At 51.6% G+C, this 12563-nt stretch overlaps 2 protein-coding genes across 6 annotated transcripts in view; both read right to left on the bottom strand.

Moving 5' to 3' along the window:
* Positions 1 to 726: 726 nt before the first annotated feature.
* ORM1 (orosomucoid 1 (ovoglycoprotein)) lies at positions 727 to 2269 on the bottom strand. Its single transcript, NM_204541.3, has 6 exons — positions 2109 to 2269; positions 1869 to 2011; positions 1409 to 1479; positions 1225 to 1326; positions 1025 to 1125; positions 727 to 947 (listed from the first exon to the last, which is right to left on the bottom strand). The coding sequence occupies exons 1-6, from the start codon at positions 2229 to 2231 to the stop codon at positions 876 to 878; spliced, it is 612 nt and encodes a 203-aa protein (NP_989872.1). The 5' UTR covers positions 2232 to 2269; the 3' UTR covers positions 727 to 875.
* Positions 2270 to 4028: 1759 nt separating this feature from the next.
* Positions 4029 to 12563, bottom strand: part of COL27A1 (collagen type XXVII alpha 1 chain) — a 127492-nt gene continuing 118957 nt past the window's right edge. For 3 of the 5 annotated variants that reach the window (XM_025141346.3, XM_025141347.3, XM_040649275.2), the window contains 13 exons: positions 11008 to 11061; positions 10311 to 10373; positions 9853 to 9906; positions 9205 to 9240; positions 8927 to 8944; positions 8535 to 8570; positions 8173 to 8199; positions 7904 to 7969; positions 7461 to 7629; positions 7187 to 7296; positions 6220 to 6438; positions 5539 to 5661; positions 4029 to 5451 (listed from right to left, as the gene is read on the bottom strand). In XM_025141346.3, coding sequence (XP_024997114.2) covers positions 4996 to 5451; positions 5539 to 5661; positions 6220 to 6438; positions 7187 to 7296; positions 7461 to 7629; positions 7904 to 7969; positions 8173 to 8199; positions 8535 to 8570; positions 8927 to 8944; positions 9205 to 9240; positions 9853 to 9906; positions 10311 to 10373; positions 11008 to 11061 — 1431 coding nt within the window. In that variant the 3' untranslated portion in view covers positions 4029 to 4995. Of the gene's footprint in view, positions 5662 to 6219; positions 6439 to 7186; positions 7297 to 7460; positions 7630 to 7903; positions 7970 to 8172; positions 8200 to 8534; positions 8571 to 8926; positions 8945 to 9204; positions 9241 to 9852; positions 9907 to 10310; positions 10374 to 11007; positions 11062 to 12563 lie in introns of all 5 variants that reach the window. The other 2 variants (XM_040649277.2, XM_040649276.2) reach the window with 2 other exon arrangements.

Raw genomic sequence — 12563 nt, 5'->3', positions numbered from 1 at the left:
GGCTGTTTGTCTTTGCAGCCCCACTGAAAGCAGCTGCGCGCTGCTGGGCTGTGTGACGCAATGCACCTTTCGGGGAAGTGGCCGTGGTGAGGGCAGCCCAGCACAGCACTGTGAGTGACCGGAGGGGGAGAGTGGGGCAAAGCAATTCCCGCAATGAGAGATGGAATCTGACCTGCATTTCCCCATTTCAGCCACCGTTGTTGCTCTGCAGAGGAGGAACTGCACTGCTTGTTTGGGATATGGGGCGTCGGGAGCTGCCAGCTCTGGGTCTGAGCCCAGACGGTGCTGGCGGGGCTGTGGGGGCTGCCCCAGGCACGGTGTGTGTGCTGGGGGTCACACTGTGCCTGAACCCCACCCGGAACCGTCAGCTGCACAGGTTTTGCTTTGTGTCTGATCTAAACCCAAAGGATAACCCCATTTATCTTGCTCTCGGTCATGGCCACGGGGCTCAGCAGCTCCTGTCCTGCTCGTGGCCCCCCGTCGTGCCCCACATCGCTCCACACCCCCACCAGGTTGGACGCAGCCGTGCCTTGGGGCTGCTCATGGAAGTGAACCCAGGGTTGGGTCGCCGCCTCCCTCAGCCGCTGCCCATCCTGGTGAGTGTGAGCCACCCATCCTCAGCATTTTGCCTGACTTGGGGCAGGGGATGGGGCCCAAAGCCAACGCCGGTGCTGCCCACCCCCACCCCATCCCACGCGTGGGCGCAGCGAAGGCGGGCGCACGGCAGGCGGGTGTCACACACAGCTTTATTCCAGGTCAACAGAGAAGCAGCAAGTTCCTTCTGCGAAGGGCGTCGTGAAGTCCTCGTTGGAAGACATAAATCCTCGTCGGGGCGACCCCCGGTGGAGCGGAGCGCTGGGGGGGGGGATGTGGGCTCACCCCAACTGTGGCTCTGCGGTGGCTGCGCTGCCTTCGCCCGTCTCCTCGCCGGCTGCAGGACAGGCATCCTGGGGAGGGGGGGACGGCGCTCGCTCCTGCACGGGTTGCCCCCACGGGGAGCCCTGTGCCGCCTGCGGGGCCATACCTTCGGGGAGGTGATAAACGCCTCCTCCAGCTTGAAGCCGTGGCAGCGCAGTTGGGCTTCAAATTCCTCCAGCTGCTCCTTGGTCACCTCGGCCGTCCGCGCTGCAGGAAAGGCGGTGTAAAAGCAGGAAAAAAGGGGAAAATGGAAGGGTCCGTGTGCGCTCGGGGTGCCCCATGGCACAGGGAGGGCAGGGGGCTCACCCGAGAGGCTCAGGCCCACGTGGTTATCCTTGAAGTGCTTCAGGATGAACAGGTCCTTGTCGCTGTGGATCAGCTCGGCCATGGACACCACCTGTCCATCCTCTGGAAGACAGAGGGGCCGCGTTCCCGTAAGGCATTGTGGTGGTGGTTGGGGGATGGGTGCCGGGAGGGGCTGCGGCTTTACCGTGCGTCAGCGTGGAGTTGTGCCGGAAGACGTGGATCTTACTGGAGTTCTTCACCACGCATGTTTCATTCCTGGGGGGCGGAGAGGTGAAACAGGGCCCAAATCACCCCACATACACCTAGAGGGTGTGCCTCGTGCTGCAGCCTCCTCGCTGGGCTGGCCAGACCACTGACACCCGTCTGTCCACTGCCCACACCCCAGGGATGGCTCTGATCTGCTGCCTGGGAGCATCCCATCCCATCCCATCCCATCCCATCCCATCCCATCCCATCCCATCCCATCCTATCCTATCCCATCCCATATCCCATATCCCATCCCATATCCCATATCCCATATCCCATCCTATATCCCATATCCCATTCCATATCCCATCCCACCCCATATCCCACCTCATATCCCATCCCACCCCATATCCCATCCCATATCCCATATCCCACCCCCTATCCCATCCCACCCTTACAGCCTCATGATTTCCGTCACATTGAACTCATCCTCATGGCTGCCAGGGAAGAGGGTGAAGGTCGCGTACTTCAGCTCCCTCATCTCAGCCATGTGCGGGGGGTACTGGGAGGCACCCATGATGTACACCCAGTGCCCCAGCAGCTGCCGGCAGAGCAGAGCGGAGGGTCAGGGGTTGCAGATGCATTACAGACCCCGGTGGGTCTGAGGGGTTCTAAGGATGGAACGCAGCACGGCTTACCCTGTCCACCGTTGCGTTGTCCATGTCGGCAGGGACCAGAGGGGCGCAGGTGGGGGACTCGGTGCCATGGGCACCCACCAACCCCATGGCGAGGATGAGGACGGGGACAAGGAAGGCCAGCATTGCTTCCTGGGGGGCTGCGGTGAGGCTGCAGTGTGGGTGGGATGCTGCTGAGTGCCGGCGCTTATATACGGCCCCCGCAGCCCCGTGTGCTTATTTAACCGCGGGGCTGTTTGCTCAGGCATGAAGCAATAGCAGGTGATGGGAATTAAACTGGCAAAAGATTGCGTTCTTCCAGCAGGAAAGGTGAAAAAAGCTGTATTTCACCAGCGGGGGCTTTTGTTCTGGGAAAGCAAAACCCATTGGGCTGAGAGCTGCGGGTTTGTTTGTGCAAAGTGCTGCAGGGCAGTGAGTGCCACTGAAGGCGTTCGTCCGTGTCCCGCAGTGCCTGGGGCAGGCAAACACCCACCCTGGCACTGGTGGTGGCACAGCGTGTGTGGGGGCTGTGGGCTGAGGGCTGTGGTTTGTTCTGCCCAGAGAAGAGGAGGATGAGGGGGTCCTCACGGCGGCACGCGGCTCCCAGCAGTGATGGGGCTGCCAGGGGAGGGTCGGGGGGGGCTGGGAAAGGCTGCGCCCCAGAGGGCGGTGAGCTCAGCCCCAGTGATGGAGCTCAGGGAGCGTTGGGACCCCACTGTCAGCCATAGGGTTGGGTGGTGCTGTGTGGAGCCCTGGGTTGGACTCGGCGGTCCCTGTGGGTCCCTTCCAACTCGTGATGTTCTGTGATCCTATTCTGTGAATCCTCCCGAGAGAGGAGAATTTGGGTTTCAAAGTCAGCTTGGAGCCACTGAGGTGTGGTTTGTGGTTCAGCACTGAAAAGGTTCATCTCTCCCTTTCTCCTCGCCTTTCTCCTTTCCCCTTTTCCTTTCCTTTCCCTTCCCTTTTCCCTTTCCCTTTCCCTTTTCCGTTTCCTTTTCCTTTTCACTTTTCTTTCCCCCTTCCCTTCCCTTCCCTTCCCTTCCCTTCCCTTCCCTTCCCTTCCCTTCCCTTCCCTTCCCTTCCCTTCCCTTCCCTTCCCTTCCCTTCCCTTCCCTTCCCTTCCCTTCCCTTCCCTTCCCTTCCCTTCCCTTCCCTTCCCTTCCCTTCCCTTCCCTTCCCTCCCCCTCCCCCTTCCCCTTCCCCTTCCCCTTCCCCTTCCCCTTCCCCTTCCCCTTCCCCTTCCCCTTCCCCTTCCCCTTCCCCTTCCCTTTTCCCCACACCATGGCAGGATGAGGATGAGTAACGTGCTGGTGGCCGTGGTTGGGGCTCACCATCAGTTGATTGGTGGTGGGATGGAGGATTTTGGGGCTCCCTTGGCTGCTCACAGCAGCACCCACACCGCCAGCAACACCCCCATCACTGCTCCTCACACCTACGGCCGCTTATCCCAACAAAAAAGCCAAAAAAAAAAAAAAACCCACAAAAAAACCCCCAGAAAAGTCCCATATTGTTGCCTCAGCTTTAAATATTTATTTAAAGTCCAAATCCAAAATTAAAAAAAAAAAAAAAAAAAAAAAAGAGGAGAAGGAGAGGGGAAAAAAAAAGAAAAAGCATCCATGAGAACAAAGAGTAACTGCAGCCTGAAGCAAAGGCAGAACAGTGGGGCTGCGGGGGGAGGACGTGTGAGGGGCAGAGCCGGGGTGAGGGATGAGACGGATCCCCTCAGCCTCAGCCGAGGGCTGCTGGCAGCGGGAAGGGGCAGCAGGAAGGGAAGGGAACGCAAGGAGACACAAGCAGCCGTTTTCTTTTTTCTTTTCTTTTCTTTTCTTTTTTTTTTTTTCCTGAAAAAAATAAACTCCGTGGTCCTCAGGGGATGGGAAAACCCCAACCAGGCACTGAAGCGTTTCCGATACAGTACAGCTCCGATTACATCAATATTATTCCTTATATAGAATTAAAGATTACCATCATTATCCTCTTTAAAAAAAAAAAAAAAAAAAAAAAAAAAAGATCCCTCCAAATTTACATACAGAGACTAAATTTCTACACGACGTAACAACACACAACCCCTGCGCAGGGAGCCCGGCCGCGCTCTGAGACAAGGCACCGTGCCTTCAGATGTGGCAGAGGGGCCCGGGCAGAAGGGGAGCAGGGCTGGGTTCTACATAGGAGCTCAGAGCTGCACGCGTGGCCGTGGGTCGATGCCAACACAGCCAATGAGCTCTGGGGCTGCCGACCCCACGCAGAGCTCTGGGGCTTCATCCTACAGCACTGCAGGTGAGCTGCAGCCCCGCTCCCCAACCAGAGCAGTGAAGTGCTGGTTTAAAACAAAAAACAACAACAACAACAAAGGCAAATTTGCTGTTGAAATCATTAGCCTGAAAGGTGCACTTGGGACGCGCCTTGAGCTGTTGCGCAGGATTGGCACCCATGGCAATGAAAAGATCCCTTTAAAGGTGTTTCTGTGATGTAGCTGTAGATCGTAACCTCCTCTCCTCCTAGAGAGGTGGTCCTACGGGCTTTTTTTTGGGTCTGTGGCAAGCCACTGTAGCACCTTCACAACCTTAAATAAAATCATATATATAAAATCACACACTTTTTTAAGAGCACCAGAGATTTCACAGTGAGAGGTAGAAACAAATCAGACGAGCCCATCCTCTCTCTCTATTGTAGCACCAATCTCTTCCCCTCTCCTCCTTCCATTCCCCCCTTCCAGCTTTGGGACTCTCCCCCACCCCAACACCACGCACACGAGAAGGGACGTTGGTTCAGCTCACCCATGGAAGGAGCAACTTGAGTTTTTTCCTTTTTTTTTTTTTTTTTTTTCCTTTTTTTTTTTCTTTTTGCTTTAAATAATATTTTATATATATATATTTATATATATATATTTTGTTTCTTCTAATATTGCACATCAAAATGGTTCCGGTGCGCAGAGCAGCCGGCGTCGCATTGCAGCTCCGCCTGGGAGAGCCCGGCGCAGCGCGGCCATCCAGGAGGGAAGCCCTATCATCTCTGAATTACTGCTCAATGGGAAGAACATTTGGTAACTCGGGAACCGGGTAAGGCAAAAATAGGGGGGGAGGGTGGGGAAACCACATGCTGCGAGTCGCTTGAGGTTTCTCTCATTCTTGTCTTCTTTGGTCATGGAAAAAGCTTTGTGTGTGGAGCCGCGTGCGACACCTCGTCCCCTGATCCCTTTGCACTGGTCACGTCCCAACCGACACCCGCTACCCCTACGTCCTTCGTATTCCTCCTTCCAACAACCTGCTGAGTTCAGTAGATCACGGGTTCTTTGAGACCTTGAGCCAAAGGCTAGAGCAAGAGTTGACCCAAAAGACACAGCCCAGCTGTCCTTGCTGCAGAGACCCTGTGTAAAGACATAGGCCAGAAGTGGGGTCAAAGCCTTGGAGCCCGGGTTTGATGGCATTGTTCAAAGGAAGCACACGGGGCCGACCTCGAGGTGATAATGCTTTCCTGGCTCGGATGGGGGGAGGTTGTAGATGTTGATGATTGGCAGCTGCTGGGTGTCCTGCGTCCGAAAGGAAAAGAGAGTCCGATGCCAGCGTCCATCCTTGATCTGCACAGGGGGGAGAGAAAGACAGACAGCGCTGCTTAGCTGTGGGACAGCGCTTAGAATCAGAGACCATCACTGAGGTTGGAAGAGACCTCTAAGGAGTCCAACCACCGACCCATCCCGACCCACTGCGCACACTGCCACGTCCCTCACTGCCACATCTACACAGTTCTTGAACACCTCCAGGGATGGTGACCCCACCACTCACTGGACAGCTGTGTCACTGATCTTTCTGAGAAGAACTTTTTCCTGATATCCAATGCGAACCTCCCTTGCTGCAACCTGGGGCTGTTACCTTTGCTGGAGAGTGATGAGTTTCACTGTGGCATATGACTGAAAAGCCCCGAGTAGGCCTAGCTCAGAAAAGCATTCTGGGGAACACTTTATCCTGGTTGAGTCAAAGGTAACGTCTTGAAATAGCATCACAGAACAGGTAACCTAGACCCTTCTCCCCCTCTTTTGGAGGTGGCCATGGGATAAAAAGCACTGGCACAGTCTGAGTCTTGCTGGGTGTGCTGGCTGGGTTCAGCCCGGCATTTCTCTCCTCTGGGCACAACGTACCTTGCAATCATCAGCTGCCACCTCCGGCCTGAGCTGCCCCTCTGCCTCAAACATTTGCCCGTTCCACGCCTTGAAGCGCACGGCTTTCTGTGAAGGTTTCTCAGCAGAGCCCTCCCTCCAGACAGAGGTGTTCAGGCAGTGGATGGTGATGTGCTGCACCACCTCCGAGCTCAGCAGGCGCAGGAAGTTCATCTGGACTCTGCCGATGTCAAAATCCAGCTGTGAAGGTGACAGAGGTGTTAGCAAGGCTGGGAGGGAGAACGGTCCTTCAGTGCAAGGGCAGAGGCGTTCCCTGCACTCTGTGCAAGTCTGGAGGTGGCTACGCATGGATGTCCAAGCCCAGAACTGGTTCTGGTGTCAGTACGGGCAAGAGGACCCAACACAAAGTCAAGCTGGATTGTTGTCATGGGGAGACAGCAGGTCCTTTGTTTTCTGGAATAAAGCAGGCCCTTAAGCAGGAGGAAAATGATGAGCGTTCTGAACGTGCTCTGGGCACTGCAGATGGACCCGGATATCGCTATGGGTATTTTTTGGTACAACTTCTTCCCCAGGAAAACTCCTGTGGCACTCACTTTGGTGGACACTTGTGTATTTAAGCTGACCTCAATTTTTCAGGCGGCAGAAAACAAACAGCAAGTGACCTGAACATAAATTAATCCAACAAAGCATTTGGGAGCAGCATGTTTGCTAAATTACCGGCCTCTATTAAGGTTATGGGTTAGTTAAACACTACTGGAAACGTACTGCTCTATCTTGCAAAGAATCAACAACACTGTCTTAAGTGTACTTTTTAACCTCGTGAGAGCAGTGCTGAAGACCAGCAGCAGAGCTGTGCTCAATCTGCCACCAGGATAAGCCAAGTGCTGTTACAGTGGTCACTGTCCTGTGCTCTGGCAGAACACAGCCATGGGTAAACATTTCATAATGTGTGTATGGGAAATGCTGCAGCAGGATGAGGTGTGCGTACCTTGGAGACGGTGATGGGGCTGAGACACGTCTGCCCACCGTTGGTGAAGTTGCAGATGACTTGTATGGTGTCTGAGGAACAGCCGAGATTTGGGTCGATCCAGTAGGTACCTGAGGAAACAGAGGATGTGGGGATTAATGAGAACACTCAATCTTTTCTGTGCATAAGCAATGACAAGCTTTGATTTCTGCATGAATGCCCTCAGCGGTCCATTAGGGCCATGTAAAATGGTCCTATAGGGAGATACAGCCTTCTTGTACTCAAGGCTCCCTACCATCCTTCATCTTCTGTTCACAGTTCATGAGGTCTCGGCAGATGCGTGCAGGGTTTTCCTTGGTGCCCAGGGGTCTCTTGATGCTCTGAATGAGGTTGCTGAGGTAGTGTAGAGTCTTAAAGATCTCCCCTCCATGGTCCAGCATGAGAAGGTCTGGATGTTGGTAACCCTGGAGTGAAAAGGAGGCACCCGGTACTGTAACCATCGAGGGTCTGCATGGGGAATTGCTGAAATGCTGGCAAAGTCATGAGGTTTGGAGCTTCAGAAACAAGGAATGCAGCAGAATCACATCCTTTAACCTGGTACTCCACAAGAACAGCAGACAAATGGAAGCTCTGCGTATAGAAAGTGCAAGCAGACAGAAAGAACAAGCATGGCTGTGACCACCCCCAGCCTACAGCCTCAGCAGAGAGCAGACAGTTGGACAGAACCCCAGTCAGTACCTCTGTCTTGAGTGCCACGTTGGAGTCAACCAGTGTCCGGAAAGCAGCCCCAAAGCCATCTTGTTGCTAGTGTGGGGGAAACACACTGTGAGAAGCTGAACATGCTCTGATGCAAGCCAATGCTGCTTGGTCTAGGGTTGTGATTCAAGCCTTGCTCTGCTAATGCATCTCTTGCTGGATCTGAATGCATGTTTTCAAGGTCCCCGCAGCGCCCACCTCTGCACAACCTACTATCATCATTAACAAATGAACAGAAAACAGCAACTTACAAATGAAGCTGGAAATCCCGGCGGTCCCTAGAAATCAAAGCAAAAAAGGGGTATCAGCTGGAATGATGGGCAGCCACTGCTGCAAAGATACTCATTCATGTCCTTCTGAAACCCTCTCTCCCCTGGGGTCCCTCGGTGCAGAGGAGCGAGACAGACAACAATGCTGTCTCTATAAGATATTTGGGGATGGTTTGGACCAAAGCACAAGAAACACTGGTCCATTCACACACATGCATTTTTGCATACGAGGAACGGGGCTAAGATGTAATTTTCAGTGAGTGAGCAGTCCCTCTGGAGGGTATCACTGCAGTCATTTTAGCTTGTTTCAATAATGTCTTTGAACTCTTTCCATGTATACGTACCGGAGGGCCAGGCTGTCCTCGTGGGCCTGGAGGACCCTAAAGACAGAGTGGCATCAGTCAGTGAAATGTTTTCAGTTTGTATTTCCACTTCTTGTGGCTGTCACCAAAACTGGGTCTGCTCCCTGCCGAAATCCTCCCCATTTTTGGTGTCTTATAACATCCTCCCCCCAGTCACTTCAGAAGACTGCCCTGTTTCCTCCATCTCCCACCTCTGAGTGCATCTCTTGGCACCTGGTTCAGTCCTGCTGTATCTCTTGCTCCCAGCTCTTAGTTCTTTAAGCATCACATTCTCTGTATGAACAGTCACCTCCCCTCCAGCTTTATATCTGCTAGAAGTAACCGTTTTATTTAAAGAAGAGTTATTAGTCAGAAAAAGTGATTGCGAGACTCACCCTTGGGCCCCGAAGCCCCTGTAGGGAAACAAACAAACAAACAAACAAACAAGGGAAGAAGCTGTCAGAAGATGCTCAATACTAGAAGGAAATCTCTCAGTATGGTCGTGTGCAGGAAGGACCCCTGGTCATGCAATCTGGTGCCAAGATGGCACCTTGGCTCTTGTGGCACCAAGGAGGATGAGCAATATGCATCCAGCGTAGATGTGTGCACCTCGCCCACATAGGAACCCAGTACCCAAGAAGAGAGGTCCCTCCCAGGCAAGGAGCTCACTTACCACATCCCCGCGGCTGCCTTTGTCCCCCTTTGGCCCCTGTTAAAGCACACGAGATGGCTGTCAGTGACTGCAAGCTGTGCTTTTGGATGCAGTGCTGCCCAGAAGCACCTCGCAAGGACCTGGTGGGGCTGGGCTCATCTCCCTGGGTTTCCTCTCTGCCAACTCTGCCTCTTTGTGCTGAGCTCTCCATGACTTCACGCTCATGTTCTCACGAAGCCCTGACCTGAACCGTACTCTGTGGTATCTGGAGGCAGGCAGAGGTTTTCAGCACTTCCCAGAATCCAATTGTGCCCAGCTTAACACATTTATCAGATTATTTTTTATTCTCCCCCTGGGGGCTCCAATGCTGAGTTCTTTGGAAAATCCAGCGACTTGCTTAGAGAAACTGAAATCACATTCTTGTCTGATCCCATCTATCTATCTCAAAACTTGCACTTCAATAGTTGTTCCTCACTTTTAAGCTAATAATCCCAACCATACATGCAGCTAGAGACTAAACCTTGAGCTTAAGCTGCTTGTTTTAAAGACCATTTTGTTCCTGTCATTTCAGAAGGACTTGGGATTTACTTATGCTGGCCTCAGGCATGTTGGATCTCAAACACTGCAATCTTCTAAAATCTACAGGCAGAAAAAAAGGCAGATACTCACCGGGCTTCCTGTGGGACCCAGGATGCCAAGTGGACCAATAATTCCTTCTTTTCCCTAGAAAAGACAAGCCATGCATCAACCACCACCTGGGGACGGATGGACACTGCATCTCTTTGCTGCTTTTCAGCAGCATGATCATGGTGTTTGCTGTGGTTGAAATAAAACACAGGTCCACAGACACAAGCCCTCACAGTGAGGTTGTCACAGCCATTTGAAGCCTCAGAAGTTCCAGAAACAGAAGGATTTTGGCGTAGCTGGAGTGATCTGCAGTGGTTTGTATAGAGGCAGAAGAGGCCCATGAACATGTGAAAGGTGCAGGTGTGCTCCGGCAGCTCCATGGCCACAGATTAATTGCAAGGCACTCTTACATGCTCATTATGGGAGTTTGCAGCCTCACAGATACAGAGGATAGAGGAAGTAAAATCTTTCCAAACTAAACATATGGAAAAATCACTCACCATGATGCCAGGTGGGCCACGTGGTCCCTGAATGCCTTTGAAACCGGGGTCTCCTGGAGGTCCCTGCAAGCAAAAATGAGATGTCAGAGCCCATTAATAAATGCACCCCACGTTGATGCTCTGGATTGCAGCTCTGCTGCCTCTACTACATGGGAATTGGAAGGTCTGACTAAAAACATTCTTTTCCCACTCCTGTTTTGCAAGCCCTTTACTTTCTACAGAAAACAGCCTGGTTCCCTTTCCCCATCAAAATTACATTTTGGTCAAATGAGCCCAAATTTCCAGTCAAGTCTCTTGACTGATGATTAATGTTGGAGAAATGAACTCGTGCCAGTGAGTGATGTGGCTGAGTGGGCATGGTGGTGATGGGTTGATGGTTGGAGTTGGTTATTTGAGTGGCCTTTTCCAAGGTTACTGATCCTATGATTCTATGATTGAAATATCTTCAGGTGGGGGGGGGTCTATAGGACACCCATCTTCCATCTACAGCGTAGTTAATAGAAATAAGCTTCATCAGAGCATATGTAATGCAATACTCGAGGATTATTTGAAGATATACAGACTTGAAGCTGGAATCACAATTGAATTTCAGTAGTTTCTGCAGAGCTGCTACCAAATAACTTTCAGTAGGTATTGCAGTGTCTGTTCCCAGAAAAGAGGGACTGGGAAGCCAACCGGTCACCGGGTCACCTCTTACCTTTGGCCCAAAGATGCCCGCGATCCCTGGGAATCCTGCCTCCCCAAAGTCTCCCTGCAAGTAACAGCCAAGACAAACACAAGAACAAAGAACAGCAGTCAGTTCACGCTGAACCGGTCACTCCAAGACACGCCAAGATTTCAGCAGCTCCAGAGAACGAGAAATCCAGTAGTATTCCTCAGCCTAAGCAGGACTGATGAGAAAGAAGTCTGAGAGAACTCTGAAGAAGGCATTACACAAACATCAGGGTGGAAGCAGCTCCAGAACATCTCACAGACTAAACCTTTTCACCCCAAAGATGAGAGGCATACCTACAATATTTCTAGCAGATGCTTGGCTGGCTTGGAGGGCTTGGAGCACGGTCAGCAGAAGCAGGATGAAGAGCTTCTACTTCTACTCTGAGATTGATACTGGAAGTCCACGCTCCAATCCCATTACAGTGAGCACTGATTTTATTTCTAATACCAACTGAACTGCCACTACCAACTGGACTTCTAATACCAACTGAAGGATAATTCAAATGACGCTTGTTGATGCTGCCCAAAGGAGTGCGTGTTCCTACAACATCACCCCTCACTCAAAACCACAAAAACCATACAAATCCCATTTTTTTTTCCTATACAACACTGCAGGATTTCTTTTTTCCCAGTTTCTAAAGAAAAACAAAATATTTACAAGACCTTCAAGCTTGGATTAGCATATAGCCTGCAGTCTGAGAATAAGGAAAAACCAGTGGGTAGCACATCCTTGCATAAACACCCTCATTTTACCATGTTTGAGATGCACGTCCTGTGATATTTCTGGGCTTCTCAGATATCAAAATGCAAAGTGATGCAACGTTAAAAAAATGGGACAGGAACATACGCCAGATGATTCATTTACAGTCACAGGAACACAAGAGATGGAAAAGGCTCCTTTGGCCTCTCAGCTGGACTATCTGACCCATGCTGGATTGCACTTTATGGGATGTTTTACAGCATCTTGTTCAGCTCAGCTGTAAATGACTCAAGTGATGGGGTTTCCACTGCCTCTATTACAGGGCTATTCCAGAGTTAATCTACAGCCCTTACTGTTAGGAAGCTTTTTCCTGCCATAACAATGAGAAGCTGCTTGGCAAGAAAGGGCTTGGTTGGACTTGGTGGAGTGTTAGAAACTTTCCAAGCACACAAAGTGATTTAACTGCCCATTTATGTATCCTGGAAAGGAAACATGCTACTAAGAGGACTAAGGTCTTTCCTGTGTTACGAGAACCAACCAAGCCCTCTTTCTGGAGAAATTCAGGGCAAAAGTAAGTGAGAAGTCAGAAAGGTTTTGGAGTAATCTAAATGCCACAGAGTCATCTCTTTTGAGTGGACCTGATGCATACTGATGTAGCAAAGCAGGCAATAGTAATACTGGGCAAGGGAACTTGCTGTGTGCAGGAACAAGAGGCAAAGCAATGCTGTTGGTGGTTAACTCTCTTTGGCTGGAATACTGCTGTCAAATGCTGGGCAATCCCACCAGCACAATGAAAAAGCACAAAGAGTTTGAAGCCTGCCCTGGAAACAGGTGTGCTT

This window comes from Gallus gallus, chromosome 17, assembly GCF_016699485.2.
Source record: "Gallus gallus isolate bGalGal1 chromosome 17, bGalGal1.mat.broiler.GRCg7b, whole genome shotgun sequence".
In the NCBI taxonomy this organism is placed as follows: domain Eukaryota; kingdom Metazoa; phylum Chordata; class Aves; order Galliformes; family Phasianidae; genus Gallus; species Gallus gallus.
The sequence above is the reverse complement of the archived record's forward strand: the minus strand, read 5'-3'. Positions and strand labels throughout refer to the sequence as shown.

What these genes read in the sequence shown, in the direction of transcription:
- ORM1 (NM_204541.3), bottom strand. Translation starts at nt 2,231, where the DNA reads ATGCTGGCCTTCCTTGTCCCCGTCCTCATCCTCGCCATGGGGTTGGTG. An exon ending in GTGACGGAAATCATGAGGCT is followed by an intron (nt 1,480 to 1,868) that starts GTAAGGGTGGGA and finishes TCCGCCCCCCAG; the next exon opens with GAATGAAACATGCGTGGTGA. An exon ending in CAACTCCACGCTGACGCACG is followed by an intron (nt 1,327 to 1,408) that starts GTAAAGCCGCAG and finishes TCTGTCTTCCAG; the next exon opens with AGGATGGACAGGTGGTGTCC.